Source organism: Mustela putorius, unplaced genomic scaffold, assembly GCF_011764305.1.
Source record: "Mustela putorius furo isolate JIRA1106 unplaced genomic scaffold, ASM1176430v1.1 tig00003899_pilon_pilon_pilon, whole genome shotgun sequence".
NCBI lineage: Eukaryota > Metazoa > Chordata > Mammalia > Carnivora > Mustelidae > Mustela > Mustela putorius.
Genome location: NW_025422048.1, coordinates 20,542,458 through 20,559,610, shown reverse-complemented (window position 1 = coordinate 20,559,610; position 17,153 = coordinate 20,542,458). Strand labels below are relative to the sequence as shown.

At 36.1% G+C, this 17,153-nt stretch overlaps 1 protein-coding gene across 7 annotated transcripts in view; it reads right to left on the bottom strand.

The window, feature by feature from the left end:
- SMARCA1 (SWI/SNF related, matrix associated, actin dependent regulator of chromatin, subfamily a, member 1) overlaps window positions 1-17,153 on the bottom strand; it is a 73,569-nt gene that overhangs the window by 17,261 nt on the left and 39,155 nt on the right. For all 7 annotated transcript variants that reach the window (XM_013050014.2, XM_004780527.3, XM_004780528.3 and 4 more), the window contains 4 exons: window positions 15,114-15,224; window positions 14,767-14,880; window positions 4,399-4,521; window positions 1,956-2,088 (listed from right to left, as the gene is read on the bottom strand). In XM_013050014.2, coding sequence (XP_012905468.1) covers window positions 1,956-2,088; window positions 4,399-4,521; window positions 14,767-14,880; window positions 15,114-15,224 — 481 coding nt within the window. The remainder of the gene's footprint in view (window positions 1-1,955; window positions 2,089-4,398; window positions 4,522-14,766; window positions 14,881-15,113; window positions 15,225-17,153) is intronic.

Sequence of the window (17,153 nt, the reverse complement as noted above, 5' to 3'; positions counted from 1 at the left end):
ACATTTATTTTTCACAGTTATAGAAGCTGGGATGTTCCAAGATCAAGGTGCTGGCAGATGCCAAGTCCAGTGAGAGCCCACACTCTAGTTCATAGATGACCGTATTCCCAATGTGTCCTCACATGGTGGAAAAGGAAAGAGCGCTCTTTGGGGTCTTTTATAAGGGCACTAATTCCATTCATAAGGGCTCTACTTTTATGACCTATCCCAAAGCCCCCATCTGCTAATACCATCACGCTGAGGGTTATGATCTCAACATAGAAATTTGAGGGGGAAACATCCAGCCAAGAGCACAGAATTCGTACCGTAGTGGGCCATTTTCTTCTTTGCACTGGACATTAACCACCCATCTCAGCATCACATGAGGAACTGGCACTTTCTGACTTTCATAAGCACCTCTGTTCATTTTTCATTCTACTTATTCACTCATCATATAAATGCCTGCTATGTATGATATACCCACAAACAGCCAATTGTATTTTCTTTTATTACAACAAGCTACATGAAGTCATTCTAATCTCCCTACTCTCTAACATGACCCTATTTAAGCTGTCCTGAGGTAGTCATGCCACCAGAACATCTGACATGGTATTTTTTTAATCACTTGTTTTCTTACAATTTCATACACTTGATGCTATTTTAAAGAAAATTCTATTTCAGAAAAATCTCTCTGCACAAAATCTTAGACTCTTTTCATTCTATTCTTGCTACTAGAATTTCTCTCTCTCATCTATTTTTGCCCTCTCTAAGACCCCAAATGCCCTAAACTATATGGCAAAGCTTAAGAGTAATAGTAATGTTATGCTGGAATCAAGGAAAAGGTAGTTCTTAAATTTGATGTTATATGAAATAAAAACTCAATATAATCAGCCTCAAAATTCCCTGGTAATCACCAGAAACCCTTTCAGATTTCTAAAATAAAAAGCATCTTTTCTCAAAGAACCTGGATTTCTTCAAACACTAACACTCTAGATAAATTAAAAGCTGTTCCTAACTTATGTCAATTGTCAGTGTAATTATTAGTACTATAACGTTTCCTCCCTGCTATTTACCACTAAAAAAACACAGAATTTCAGTTGTTAAGCTAAATAGACTTTGAGAGGTTAACACTGAAATCTAAACCTTCGTATTATTGCTTCAATAAGAAAAAATGCTCTAGACTCTTAACAGTTCATATTCAGACTAAATGTGAAAGTTCAACCTATTTGGAAGTTAGAAACTTGCTATCCTATATATAGAAAACTTGCTAGAGATAATTACCTATCTTTAATAAGATTTGTTTCAGAAGCCTGAGGTTGGATGTGCTGTGACATGGGAATTAGTATTAACTCCATATGCTTCAAGACCAAAGACACAGCTGAGTAAGAAAGAGAGATGATTCTAGAGCCAATCAAAAGATTTATTCAACCAGGCTTTTTAGATCTATTCCAGCTTGCCCCAAGTTAATGGAATGCACATGACCTGCCTGGAGTTGACTGGAACCCTGAGGGTGTATGAAGATATAAAATGGCCTGAGAGGAATTTTCTACTTCAAGGATGACCTAGAAAGACACTAAGCCAATCCTTTGAACCTAAAGTCTCAGATCTGAATTGCCCAGAAGACCAAATTCCAGAGATGGGAAAGTGGGAAACTAAATTTTTCAACACTCATTCAATAGCTACCTTTGTTTCATTAGGGCTTTACTTATCTCTATTAGCTAACTACTGATGATAATAGCAGTCCATTTAGATAATTTTTTAGATGATTTCTAAATATCTAATTCTAATCAATAATTAGATAATTTAGATAATTAGATAATTTCCATTTTTGTGGAAATACAATTATATTTTATATTTTCACTTACACTTTATTTGTAAAAAGTTTAGAAAATCTCTGAACAATGATACAATTAAATTGACACTAAAGAAATGAATAAGGTTACAGTTAAATACTATTTTTAAGGTCATATACAAACCTGAATATTCCATGACCTCCTCAGGGGATTTGCCCTCCACCTCTCGAGCTATATTATCAATGTCATCTCTTCCGTACTTTTCATTAGCTTTAATAAACTGGTTAAAATCTCGCTTAGTCCAGTTTGTGAATCCCTGTGAACAGAAATTAAGCATTATCAATACAACTTAAATTAGCAAACCCATTTATTGTTTTACTTTCTATACAATGATACATTAAAAATAGTTTAAAAGCCTTAAAGTGCCCCTCCTTACAAAATCCCAGGTTTTTTTAGAAAGAGAAGTTGAGTGCTATAAAAATAACTGCTTTTCTATCATGAAGAGAATGCACTTCTCTCCAAGTATTATGAACGGATTTATAGTTCCAAGATATTGTGCAGTTTTTAATTCCGTATTTAATAGATGCCTACATTAAAATACAAATGCAATGATACAAAAATGCTAATACAAATAATAAAACCCTGATATTCTAGTACTTAAGCAGTTTTTTTCAAAGATCTGTTCCCCATGTAAATTACGAAAGGAATGTGATCGCATTAGATCAAAAAACACAGAGGAAAAAATAAGAATGCAGAAAAAAATGTGAAGCTCTTCTTCACATCATTCCAAACTACAGGTGACTTGAAGAACATGTGTCTGAATCGTGTAGGCCCACTTATAGATGGGTTTTTCAATAAATACTGTGCAGTGCTGTAATGTATCTTCTCTTTCTTATGATCTTCTTAATACCATTTTCTCTTCTCTACCTTACTTTATTGTAAGAATACAGTATGCAATACATGTAACATAAAAAATATGTGTTAATCAACTGTTTATGCTATCGGTAAGGCTTCCAGACAACAGTAGGATGTTATTTAAGTCAAAAGTTACAGGAAATTTTTCAGCTACATAGGGGGTCAACACCCTAACTCCCATGTTGTCTAGGATCAACTGTACTGTGAATAAATCATTTCTATTCAAAATTGTATTCATAAATAGAATTTATATAAACAGAATATTATTGATCCCACTCACTTTCTTTATTAAAAGACAGAACAGTTTAACCAATCATGTCCTAAATCTCTTTGGTATTATTAGTATGTCTGTGAAGTCATAAAACCAAGAATTTTTTTCCATTCCTTATATCCAAACCCATAACAAGGTGATATCCCTCCCTGGCTGTTCAAGACTCTATCTCAAGCCTTTAGCTGATGAAGATTTCAGATGACCCCACATTTTGTATCTTTGCCATGGTATTTTTAAAAGATTAATTGTTTAAGTCACCAGAGAAAGTGTTTAAAGGTGAATTCAACTACTAGGAGGGGCAAAAAAATTGATTTTACTTCTAATTACAAACTAGAGCAATTTCTCAGTTGATACTGTATATTCACAATATAGTATACATTCACCATATACTGCAAGCCAAGTAGCATTCTAAGACCATAACTTTATTTTTATGTTCAGGAAATAAATCGTGAAAATAAAACATGAATATTTAAATGTTTTATTTTATTCTGCTGTAAGTCCTAATGGCCAACTGCAATTACATTTGCAAACTAAACTTTACAACTTCCAGGCATTTGGCTCAAAAACTTATGAATATAATTTGTAAAAATTCATTCAGTAAAATTACACATCATAACAAAGAAGAAACCTATATAACAAATAAGATATAAATACAAAAACTACCTCTCAATAATTACTGTGGCAACTTTCCTAGCACTGTGCCTTGCATATTGTTCAAAAGAATTTGTTGAATAAATAAATCTTGCTGGCATCTTTCTACACTAAGGTGGTTTCATACAGTATACATGTTTGTTTATTATCTTGCAAAAGTTTTTTAAGCTATAATTTTTTAATCTCCTATGGATTATTCATCTTCTATAGATTATTTGTATATTGTTTCTACACTCATAAGACTTATTAAAGCCACAATGACCAGAAAGCATTATTATTTTGCTCAAATGAAAACGTTCCATATTTAGTAACTATTAGCTTTTAATTATACAATAATCACCTTACAAAGTTTCAGAACTCTCTCACTGTTACATTAAAGCTCTTTCCAAGACAAGATAAAAGGCATTTTGAAAATTAAATAAAAGATTAGTAGAGTATAATTTCAGAGGACAGTTTACAATCAATAAAATAAATGTAAACTTTCAAGAATATTCTAGTACTTATTGCTTATCAGGAGTCTTACATGGTTAACATAATTGATAAAATGTATGACTTCATAGAAATAACTGACACTTATATTTTGCATTTATGTATTTCCTAGCATTTCCAAATGGGTGTATTCTATAAACAGGATAAAAAATAGGAATAGCTGATGTAAATGTATGTTTACAAAATAGCCCTGTGTGTTGTTGATGTGTCTAATCAGCCCATACAATAAAAGGTAAATGTGTTCTGTATTTTTTTTCTACCAGTTAATTAGAAACACTTCAGTCACTTAAAATATTTTACTTGGGTAAGAAGTTTTTCTTTTTCTTCAGTCTCTTCTGGTGTAAGAGGTTCAGCTGTATCAATCTTTTTTTGCTCCTCTCTTTGAGCCACAGCTGGATTTGGAATATCGGGATTCCTTGGGACCTATAAATCAAGAGATGAATTATAAGTAAACTGTTGAGAAAAATTAATTAACAGTGTATATTTATATATCAATCTTAGAGTTATTTCAACAGTAAACAATATAAAGTCATACCAGAATGACATATAATCTTCTCCACATCTAAGTACAATTATATTACCAAGATAAAAACCATTCTTAACGTGCTGCATGGTATTTTAGGGTTAAACCCCTTGCTAATTGCCACATTATATTCTAGATTTAATTATAACTGTGGGGACACCTGGGTGGCTCAGTTGGTTAAGCGGCTGCCTTCGGCACAGGCCATAATCCCAGCGTCCTGGGATCGAGTCCCATATCGGGCACCTTGCTTGGCAGGGAGCCTGCTTCTCCCTCTGCCTCCACCTGCCACTCTTCCTGCCTGTGCTTTTTCTCACTGACAAATAAATAAATAAAATATTTTTTTAAAAGTAATTATAACTGTGGAACAAAATACATCATTGTAATATTGTAATATAGGGTAGTAACAATAATGGCATTATGCCAACACCAACATTATATAATAAAATCTCAAGCCCAGAACAAACAAAAAGTTTTGTGGTATAAAAAGAGCCCATATTCACCTGGCAATACAGACCAGGAGAGAGCAGTGCAATGCACCTGAAGTATGTATTGAATGCTCTCATCAGGTCAAAATGCAAAAAGAAAGAAGTGCTTTTACTGCTTGCCAGGGAATGGAAAGGGAGAGCATCTTCACATAAAATGTAAAGACTGGAAGAAGTGAGAAGATAATGAAGAACCAAAAAAAAAAAAAGAGAGAGAGAGAGAGAGAGAGAATATATATATAAAAGGGAAAGGGTAGCAGAGCACACAAACAGTTATGATGGAACCAGCAATCAAGAGAAAAAGCTACAGTAGCAGTGACCAACAGAAACTCTAGTGTTTTAGATACAGAACTACAAATACACTGCCAACTGAGAAGAGAGCTCAAGTCCAAAAGACTGAGGACAGAAACTCAGCTCTCCAAATAGGTAAGCAATAAGCCATTCACCTGTATCCCAAAGCTGTGGCCCCTATGTTCCATGTGGCACAGTGAACACAGACAACCATTACAGCTCAGCAATACGGAACAGCATTCATTGTAGGCAGGGACAAACTAAGTCACTCAGGCCAAAGCCTCACATCATTTCTATGTGCACCTGCAGTAACAATGTAGCACCCTTGATTTAAGATAGCAGGTACAGGGGCACCTGGGTGGCTTAGTGGGTTAAGCCTCTCTGCCTTCAGCTCGGGTCATGATCAGGGTCCTGGGATCGAGCCCTGCATCGGGCTCTCTGATCGGCAGGGAGCTTGTTTCCCCCTCTCTCTCTGCCTGCCTCTCTGACTACTTGTGATCTCTCTCTGCCAAATAAATAAATAAAACCCTTTAAAAAAAAAAGATAGCCGGTACATAACATGTGTGGTATATTTTATAGGATTCCATTAAACATGAAAAGGATTGACATTAGCCTTCCACTGTTTGATATGTACACCTACCACAAACACCTCATTCCCTAGAGTTATCAGATAGTCATGGTTTTACTACAATGTAGTTATGTTTCAGAGTACACTTCCCTAATTGATATACATTTTCAGAGAGTTTGAAACTATAGCATGGCAACTTGAAAAAAAAATTTTTAAGATTTTATTTATCTGTCAGGGAGAGAAAAGAGCAAGTGAGCCCAAGAGGGAGAACAGCAGGCAGAGGGAGAAGTAGGCTCCCCAAGGAGCAGGGAGCCCGATGTGGGACTCGATCCCCAGACCTTGGGACCATGACCTGAGCGGAAGGCAGCCGCTTAACCAAGTGAGCCACTCAGACATCCCGAAAAAAATATTTTTTAAAACGACTGCATCCAGTAGCTTTTTAAATATAAACCCCTGGGTTTATATTAATATAAATATATAAATAAATATAAATATAAAATAAATATAAATAAATATAAACTAACTAGGTTTAAAAGAATTACTGAAAGAACACGTTCATTTGCAATCATAAGTACCACACAAATTAATAAGTACTGATTAAATGTCTATTGTGTCCATAGCACTATGACAGGTATTCACTGGAATATAAAAGCAGTAGACATGATCCTTACCTACAGGAAGCTCACAACCTAGTTGTGGAATTTTGAAATCTAAGGGCTTGGGGAAATGTAGAAGACGGAAACAACATTCTAGGTTGGAACAGTATGAGCAAAAATGGTGAAAGCAAAGCCAAGAAGGACCATACAGGGTTTATATTGAAAAGGAGTAGAAACAAGACCAGGTTGAGATAGATTTACAGGGGCTTTTGAAATTATACAGCAGTGGGGGCATCTCGGTGGCTCAGTCGGTTAAACATCTGACTTTTGATCTCAGTTCAGGTCTTGCTCTCAGTGTTGTGAATTCAAGCCCTACACTGCGCCCCATGCCGGGCACGGAGCCTACTTTTAAAAAAAAAAGCTATACAGTAGACAGCAGCAACCACTAGAGATTTTTCAGTAAAAGACTAAAGTGCCAAAACATAGTGTTTTCACTTGTAAGCTCTGTGCTGGATGGACTGAAGCAAGGAAGCAACTAGAGGTAAGAGAACCAGCTGAATGGTCACAATCTAGAAATGAGGTATGACCACCTGGCCTAGGATGGTAACAAATGGAAATGGAAAAGAAAGTATAAATTAAAAATGAAATGCAGGCTAGTGATAAGCATAATTAAAAATAACTTTTATCTGGGGCACTTGGGTGGCTCAGTGGGTTAAGCCTCTGCCTTCGGCTCAGGTCGTGATCCCGGGGTCCTGGGATCGAGCCCCGCATCGGGCTCTCTTCTCAGCAGGAAGCCTGCTTCCCCCCTCTCTCTCTGCCTGCCTCTCTGCCTACTTGTGATCTCTCTCTCTCTGTCAAATAAAATCTTTAAAAAAATAATAACTTTTATCTTTTATATTTATTTTCTTGGGTAACTTTTTCAATAACTAAATTTAATTTTTAAATTAGACACCAGCAATTCCATTCCTGTATATCTATAAAAAGACCTTTGCAAAAATGTTCACAGCAGCTTTACTTATAATAGCCAAAAACCATAAAACAGCCCAGATGTCCACCGACATGAGAATGGATAAGGAAACTGTATAGCCTTACAATGGAATCGTACTCAGCAATAAAAGGAATGAGCCACTGATAATGGGACATGAATGCATCTCAAAAAACATTATGTTAAGGGGAAGATACCTTGCACATAATGTATGATTCCATGTGAAATTCTAGGGAAGAAACTAATCTCTGAAGGAAAATATCAGAACAGTGGTTGTATCTGGGGAGTGGGTCTAGATATTGACTGGGAAGAGGCAATTTCTGGGGTGACAGAAACGTTCGAGATCTTTCTAGAGGTTCCAGTTATGTCAGCATATACATTTGTAAAAATACATCGAATGAAACACTTAAAAGTTTATACATTTCATTATATGCAAATTTTACCTTAAGAAAAGAATCAAATAAATATTGAACTCTGGCTAATGATAGGCACATTGAAGTGTTTCTGGGTGAAATATACTTATGTCTCCAACTCTGAAATGCATTTTAAAAAGTTGGACAGGAGTGCCTAAGTGGCTCATTCAGTCGGGTGTCTGCCTTCAGCTCAGGTCATAATCCTGGAGTCCTGAGATCCAATCCTGCATAGGGTTTCACTGCTCAGCGGGGTCTGTTTCTCCCTCTGACCCTCTCCCCTCTCATACTTTCTCTCTCACTCACTCTCTCTCAAATAAACAAATAAAATCTTTTTTTAAAAAAGTTGGATATCCATTCGCTAGAGGCTGGACGAATGGACAAAGAGATGACAAAGCAAATACAGTAAGATGTTTATTGGAAAATATATGTGGTGTGTATAGAGATTTCACTATACAACTATTTCAATATTCTTGCATGTTAACAATCTTTTTCATAACAAAATGTTTGGAAAAAAGTATAGGCATAGCTTTAAAAATTTAACAGACCCTTGCTGGTATGTGAAATAACTTTGGCTTCAAACGTTAACTGAAGAAAAACCTCTTTAATTTTAAGGTATTTCTCTATCAAATAGCTTCAAATACTTCATGTCCAATAAACCATATTTTAACAAAGCATTTCATTAACACTGAACTTTATGCCAGAAAACATAAATGGACCTAGAAACATACCCACATAAAATAAACTGTTTACTCCTATGTACATATCCCCAATACTAAAAATTGTCCCTTGAACTTTAATAAAAGCAAACTCATATTGCATTATATTATACCATTAGTTTTTAGGCCCCATGGCAGACTACTACTTTCACATCCACTGCTCATCTTTTTAATACAACAAAACTTTAGAATGACTTCATCAATGTTATGTTAACTATTTTATTTTTTTTAATTTTTTAACATTCTTTTATTTTTGTGTGTGTGTGTGTGTTCCACAGTTCATTGTTTATGCACCTCACCCAGTGCCCCATGCAATACATGCCTTCCTTAATACCCACCACCAGGATATGCCAACTATTTTAATTCAAATACATAACTGGTAAAATTTCTAAAACTAGAAATGAATCAAAATCCCTATATTCCTGTACCTCCTCCCACAAGAAAAAAAACCTCTTAATATTCATCATTTTTAAAAGCTGTTCATTTTTTATTTCATGAGGTTGTTGTCGGCATTAAACTTCCTGGAGTGATTTCAAAGTGCTATGTAAGAATTAAGTACACAGGGATGCCAGGGTGGCTCAGTGGGTTAAAGCCTCTGCCTTCGGCTCAGGTCATGATCTCAGGGTCTTGGGATCGAGCCCCACATCAGGCTTCCTGCTCAGCAGGGAGCCTGCTTCCCTCTCTCTGCCTGCCTCTCTGCCTACTTGTGATCTCTCTCTGTCAAATAAATAAATAAAATCTTTTATTTAAAAAATCAAGTAGACAAATTATAGACTAACAATACTAATGAGATACCTAAAAGCTATCTCAAGCAACACTTAATACAGCCACAATTTAATCAGTTACCTTTCAAAAGGAAACAACTCAATGATTACTTGGATTTCTAGTCAGACACTAAGGAATTTGCAATTAAGAGCTATGTTCTATGGAAAAGTGAGAAGAAAATTCTGGTCTTGGCTAGAACAAGTTTTAGCAAACATTTCATAGAAACATGGAAAAATGAATTAAATGTGGCAGCACACAAACTGAAATCCACACACTATACTGTTCTACCACGGCAAAAAGGTGGCTCACAATGGCACATTACCCAAACTCACAAAGATTATGAAACTTCCTCCATTTGTCAAATGTTTCTATCTGTCCCTAAAGAATTTTTTATGAAGAAAAATGTTAGAATGTTTTACAGCTTTCTTCACTTCAAATATGGCAAAAGCCTTTCACTCCAGGTCTTAGATTTGTCAAGGGACTTCTATCTAGATCCTCTGGATTTTTAAATTCTACACTTGAAATTTCAGTTAAGTCCTCCTCTTCCAACAGAAGATTTCAGGGAACACAATGATTAAATACATTAACTCCTTTAAGTTGCAAGAGCAATAAAACTGCTAAATGTGTCTAACTTGCAACAAGGTCAAAGCTTAGACAGCAAGGAGAATTGACACATAATGCACTGCTACCCACCAAGTGGTTAGGGCAAAACAAACAATACTTCTCAGCCTCAAATAAAACAAAACTCCTTATTTCCAGATATTATCATGAGCAATAGAGTTGTGACCTTGCTATGTTAGATATCAGGGAGGGAAAACAAAATAGAAAATAAAAATGCAAATAAGCAAGATCTGGAGAAAAATGCTCTTTACCAAGTGCTTCAAAAGTACGAAGCCCAGGGTGCTTGGGTAGCTCAGTAGGTTAATCATGTGCCTTTGACTCAGGTTATGACCTCAATGTCCTAGGACTGAGCCCCTGGTCAGGCTCCCTGCTCAGCTGGGAGTCTACTTCTTCCTTTACCTCTGTCCCTCCCCCACAACTCGTGTGTGTGTGTGCGCGCGCACGTGCACGCTCTCTCTCTCTCTCTTTCTCTGTCTCAAATAAATGAAAATAAAATCTATTTTTTAAAAAAAAGTACTGAGGGCACCTGGGTGGCTCAGTGGGTTAAGCCTTCCGCTCTGCCTTCCACTCAGGTCGTGATCTCAGGGTCCTGGGATCAAGTCCCGCATCAGGCTCTCTGCTTGGCAGGGAGCCTGCTTCCTCCTCTCTCTCTCTGCCTGCCTCTCTGCCTACTTGTGATCTCGCTCTGTCAAATAAATAAATAAAATCTTTTTTAATTAATTAATTAGTTAATTAAAATTTAAATTTAAAAAAGTACTGAGCCCCTTGCTGTCCCACCCAAAATCACTACAGAGTAAGGCTATGGGGACTCAAAATTGACAGAACAGTACCATACACCATAATACCCCCAGCTCTAAGACTACACCTCTCTCCCTTGAGCTAGCAATCCTTTAAGCAGAGGGTGGAAAGGAGTCCCTTTCTGAGAACCTAACTATGCATAGAGAATACCAGGTAACTGCACTGTAACAATTCTGTTCAATTGAGAATAAACTATTGCTCCATTCACACTGTGGTTCTGGTGAGTTTTCTGGAGCTATAGTGGGAAAAAAAAAAACACATTAGGTATCTTCGAGAAGATATGTATCAGAGTTACCAATATCACAACATCCCTGAAAAAAAAAAAGCAGATTTTGCAGATGACTAGCATGCCATGCTCATCCGTCTCTACTGTGAATTCAAACACAACACCTACCTAATTAAAGCACCCAACTTAGCTCAGATCTGCATCCGCTGGTAAAGAATGGAAGAGACAAGGTTCAAAAAGAGCCAACATCCAGAATGTACTCTTAATTTGTCTCATAAATCCTCAGCTAAATACGCATATATATGAGCACAAGGCAAGTCTTCAGATGATACAGAGACAACTCAAAATGAGGATAAAGAGAGCACAGGGCTAGTAGAGTGGAAGGGGCTGGATTTTCCTTCCACCACCCCCACCAAACCACTATACTCCAAGCCACCACCATCTTCTCTCATCTTTTCACACTTTAACAGCCTCCTAGCTGGTTTTCCTGTATAAACTCATCATTCTCTGTACTGCAGCCAGAGTGATCTTTTAAAAATGTAAATCTGATCCTCTTCTACCATTTAAAAGTTGTTTGACCCAGGGAAAATTACTCGACCTCTATGTGCCTCAGTTTCGCCATCTATAGAACAGGGATGTAGTTTCCGGGCTGTTATGAGGATAATGAGCTAATCTTCTGAAAGAACTCAGAACAGAAAGCAACACAAGTAAGGACGAAATAAGTATCTGCTATTAGTATTTTACCACCCACCCATCCATCTGCCTTAAAAAATACCATAGTGGTTTTCCTCTGCTCTAGAGCTAAAGTTCAACCTAATTAATGTGACCTACAATGAATGTTCAGCACTTCAGATGGTCTGACTACTCAGTCACCAACTTCATCTCACCCCTCTCCCTCCTTACCAACACTGGGCTGCCTTCAGTTTCCAAAGGGGCCGTTGTCCTTCCTAATACAACCTATGGTCTCCCTGCCCGAGCTCTTCTCTCCCACACTTCCATTGATTAATTCCTGTGTGTCTCTCTGATCTCAGTGCAATAACACTTCCTTAGGGACCATCACCCTGATCTCCCAATCCACATTAGATACACACTGTCATGCTCCCTCATAGCACCCTCTGTAGGCACAGAAAACAAATAATGTCATTACTCTGTGGCGTCAGCTTAATATCTGTCTCCTCCATTAGAGCACAAAATCCGTGCACTGAGAGACCTCGTCTTTCTTCTTCACTACTTTATCACCAATGCATGGCCCAGGACCTGACAGAGGAGTATTCAACAAGTATGGCTTAAGTGAAAAGCAGCCCTTGTTTCACTCATACACCCTTTTCCTGTCATGTATCTCTGGGAGGTGAGGAAGAGAAAAGAGTCAGGTGCCATCGCATCGATTCCATGTGGTCTTCCCTCTCCTCATTCATCCCTGTTCTCCCTTCTTCCACCTGCCTCCTTCTTGTCATCTTTTGCAGTTGTCCCTTCATTCCTCCCCCTTCTGAGGTTTCTCTCTCTTCCATCTCCTTCCAGTTGGCCACCACTCAACTGTGATTATGAGACCTCACCCCTAACCACAAACTGCCTGTAATGAAAGGAACTACTTGAATTAAAACCAGAGCTGTGGCCAGGATGTGGTGAGCGCTGTACTATGGCAGGGAACAGAATCTCCGAATCTCCAAAGAAGGAGCATAAACAGTCATATTGGCAGAGAGGACTTTTTTTATTGCTGATATTTGACTACTACTTGGCTCACCTCCCAAACAACAAGTCACACCACTATAAACACAGTCCTTATTTAGGGCTGCAAAAAGCAGCAGGGCTATGTCACATGCAGAAATAGCACAGAATGTCTGAGTGGAAAGAGCGTAACATTTGAACACTGAGAAACTGGAGTGGAGACCAGCACCCCTGTTAGCTATATGACCTTGAACGAGTACCTCTCTGAACTTCAGTCTCCTCACCTCTTATATGGAGGTGATAATAACACCTATCTCACAGGGCTGTTAGAAATCAATGATGTATGTAATAAAGCATTTCATAAATCATAAAATGCTCTACACAGATATTTGGTACTAACTGGGCTTAACATTTCAATTTTTCTAAGTCTCACTAATAGCAATCTACAAAAGTAACAAAACAATGATCTAAACCTAAAATCTATATAACTTTTAGTGGGATAATACATATTTATTTACCTCATGAAATATTACTACTTTATTAACTTTTACTGTTTTCATTTTTATTTTAGATCTACAATTTCCTGTTTCTTCTGGTATATCACCATTTTCACTTTCTTTGAAAGTGATTTAATTCCTGGTCTGAATGTTCAACCATGGTACTTTTATTCTTTGACAACTTCCAAAGACAGACTTCATCCAGTCATGTTGGTTAAATACATTCAAAGGTAATTGTATATCCCTAAGAGATTATAACTAACTTATATTCACTTTCTTATTCCTATTTATGTGTATATTGAAATTTGGTACATAAATAGCAAGCAACCCTTTTTTGTTCCATTTCAAAGAGTAATGCTCTCACTCTGGACAAATAGTACAAACACTCTAGAGATCCACTCTAGTTCCAAAATACAAATGAATTAAGTACCTGATACACATGAAGCTTTTCTCGGCACATTACAGCTACTAATCAAAATAATTGGGCTTTGTTCCACTTGTGATAAAGGTTCACAAAATAAATTTTAAAACACAGCTTCCAATTCATAAAATAGAAAACTTCATAAAATTACTATAGTATTAATATTTTTATAATTTTGCTTTTACTACTGAATTTTACACCTTTGGTTATCCCTTTCCATTCACTGGAAAGTCAATTTCAGCATATAGAAATACCAGGTATGCTTAATCTCTCAGTATGATACCGTTAGGGTGCCAAACATTCCCCTCACTAAAAACAGGTTCCTACCTATCTATATAAATAAGAATCTTCATTTCCAAAAGATCATTTTAAAATGATAGAACTCATTATCACACTTATCATGAACACCTAAGTGGCAACAATCAAATATAACTACCAATAGGGCTTTCATCAACCCAAGAACAATAAATACAAAAGTACTATTCCTTGGTCATTTTAAGGAAAAGGATTAAAAACTTCCTGTCATCTATCATATATTCACTTCTAATTAAACATATGCCTATTGTTCTTTCTACACATTCTTTCATTACTCAAATATTTAGCATTATTACAATAATATATGTTATTATCATTTTTGAAATATTGGATAATTCTCCATTAATCCCATTCTGTGATGCTCCTACTGGTGATTTAGTAGTTTAATGCTTGACTCCTAATTAAACCTCCTCTTTAATTTATTTTAAGATTTTTTTATTTATTTATTGGACAGAGAGAGAGAGATCACGAATAGACAGAGCAGCAGGCAGAGAGAGCAGGGGAAGAAGGCTCCCCAATGAGCAGGGAGCTTCATGCAGGGTTCCATCCCAGGACCGAGATCACAACTTGAGCAGAAGGCAGAGGCTTAACCCAATGAGCCACCCAGGCGCCCCTCCTCTTTAGCTTTAGAAACATCACTATTTTGATTTACTTTTATGTTCTCTTACATTAAAATAGAATGCTTTCTAGTCTGGTTTATAGATTATATTAGCTTAAAAGATTATATTATACTAATCTAAAAAAATTTTTTAAATAAATTAAATAAATAAAAACTTGAAAAATTACCTTATAGCCTATTGTCTTCCTATAATAAAGAATTTCCTTTTCCAGGAGCTCAAATAAACGTGGTGGGAAAAACTGAAAATCCTGGACATTTGGCTGCTTTGGAGGTCTTGGAGCCTATGGGAGAAAAATGCATTACATACATTTTTGTTTTCAATACATAAAGTGAACATACTTCTTTTACTATTTCTTTTATATATAGAAAAATAAATACAATGACATCCCTTTATGTTGTGGGGGCCACATCAAGTAATTTTATACATCAATGTTGTATTTTAAGGACTATAATGTTGCATTGATATAAGTCAATCTAAGTCACAGACAGACCATGTTTTACCATAATGTTTTACCTTTGGAACCTTTGGCTCGCTGACACGTAAAGCCTCTCTAAAGTAGGCATCCACTGCATAGTTCGCTTTGCGTTCTCGTTTAGGAGGTTCAATCCATTCCACCATCCCAAGCTATACATAAGAACAAGGAATTTAATTATTCCAAAATGTTTTTAAAGATCAAACACATCAAGGTTGTAGAAGCATAGAAAAACTAAAGCCATTCAGAAAAAGCAAAACTTGCACTTTAGAAGTCACAATTTTACACCCCAATTTCCAAACCCCTGTACTGTATATGCCAAGTTTAGGTGCAAGGATGCTTTTGTTTTCTTTTTTTTATAAGTAAGTTTAGTTGTTATTAAAAACTTAGTTCTTCCTTAGTAATTGAGAAGAATTTGCACAATCTGGTTAGTATTTTATGGAGAAATAAATAGTATTTAATATAGAAGACTAACATTGACTCTGGTAACTGAGTTAAGTGTATGAATTAGAAAGTAGCTGAAAGGGGTAAATGATGAATATCAACACGACAGGCATATGTCCCTTCAAATCAAGAGAAATTTTAAACTGAAATAAGGTCTTGGTAAGGTAGCTATGGAAAAGGTCAGTGGAATCAGAAAAAACCTGAATTTGAAACCAGATTCTGCCACTGTACCAGTTGTATAACTTGGGGAAGATTAATTCCTCCCTCTGTGAAATGGGAAGAGTAATACCTATCTTTGAGGATTAAATGTGACCACATAAATTAAGGCATTAGATAAAATGCCAGGAGTTAAACCTAAATTATTATTAAACACCCAAAGTTGAGTGAACAATGATGATTAGGTAGCACTACAAAACTCTACCCCAGTATCAGCTAGAAAATACAATTTAAAAGCCAATAGGCTAAACTGACAACACAAAATTCTGGAGTCTATAAGGATGGTTTTCCAGTTCAGGTGTTTTTCCTGATTTCACAGTGCTTATCCTAGTACCAGCACACAAAAGAGGCCACTAATCTACAATTAATGATCCCACTCTATTTGATCTTATCTAAGGATGGAATTCCAACCTTAGTATCATAGTTTAAGAGTGGATGATAAACTAAGATGACTAGGATGGTTAGAGATCTACAAACTCTCACAATGTCCAAAGAAGTAGACTAAAAACAGACATATCATGGCACTCACATATGTAAAAGCATATCAACTAGAAAAGAACACAGTTCTCTGTTGATCCATAAGGTTAAAACCAATGTGGAAAGTAGATTGCTACTCGACATAATTTAACAAATATGTCTTAAGTACCTATTGTATTATTTACAAGTCAATATCAGGGATACAAAGCTGAATGAAATAATCTCTCCCATCAAGGAACCTATAAGTCAAATAAGAAGTTTTTTGAGAACGAAAAAATATAAAACAGTGACATGAACTCTCCCAAAAGGAGGTAGATTCCCAGTATGACCATACTCAAATAGAGGCTGGATAAATGCCCTACAGATGGGATTTCTTAATTACAAAAAGGTTAAACTAAATGACCTTTAAGTTTATTTTAACTCTAAGAGTCTATGAGATAGTATAATGGGAGTTCACATAAAATAAAAAATACTCAGAGCACTGAAAGCAGTTTTGTTCCCTCCCTCAAATGGATTAATGTGAGAGGATAGAAATATAAAAGATAATTTACCGATGACCATTACGTCATTCGTCTCAACTGGAATGAAAATAAATCAGTAATAATTAAAGTTAACTTAGTCAAATTTAAGTTCTTAATGTATTGGCCATTTAACCCATACTTACATGCAGGTCTAGGTATTCAAATTTGGAATAAGTTTTTAGGGCCAATTCCCAAACTTTCAAATACACTAAATCATGCTGAATTAGTTTGTTTTAGATAAGAGTACATTGATACAAACTAATTCAGGTCAGTTTCTTCAGGATCAATGTCAGTCATTATGACTTAATTTACCAGGCATGGTTATAAAATATGCAACTGGTTCAACAAATCCTATATGAAAATCTACCTCATTGTAATTCCCATGATTTATGTATAAACAATATTTTTGTAGGTTTCAATTCT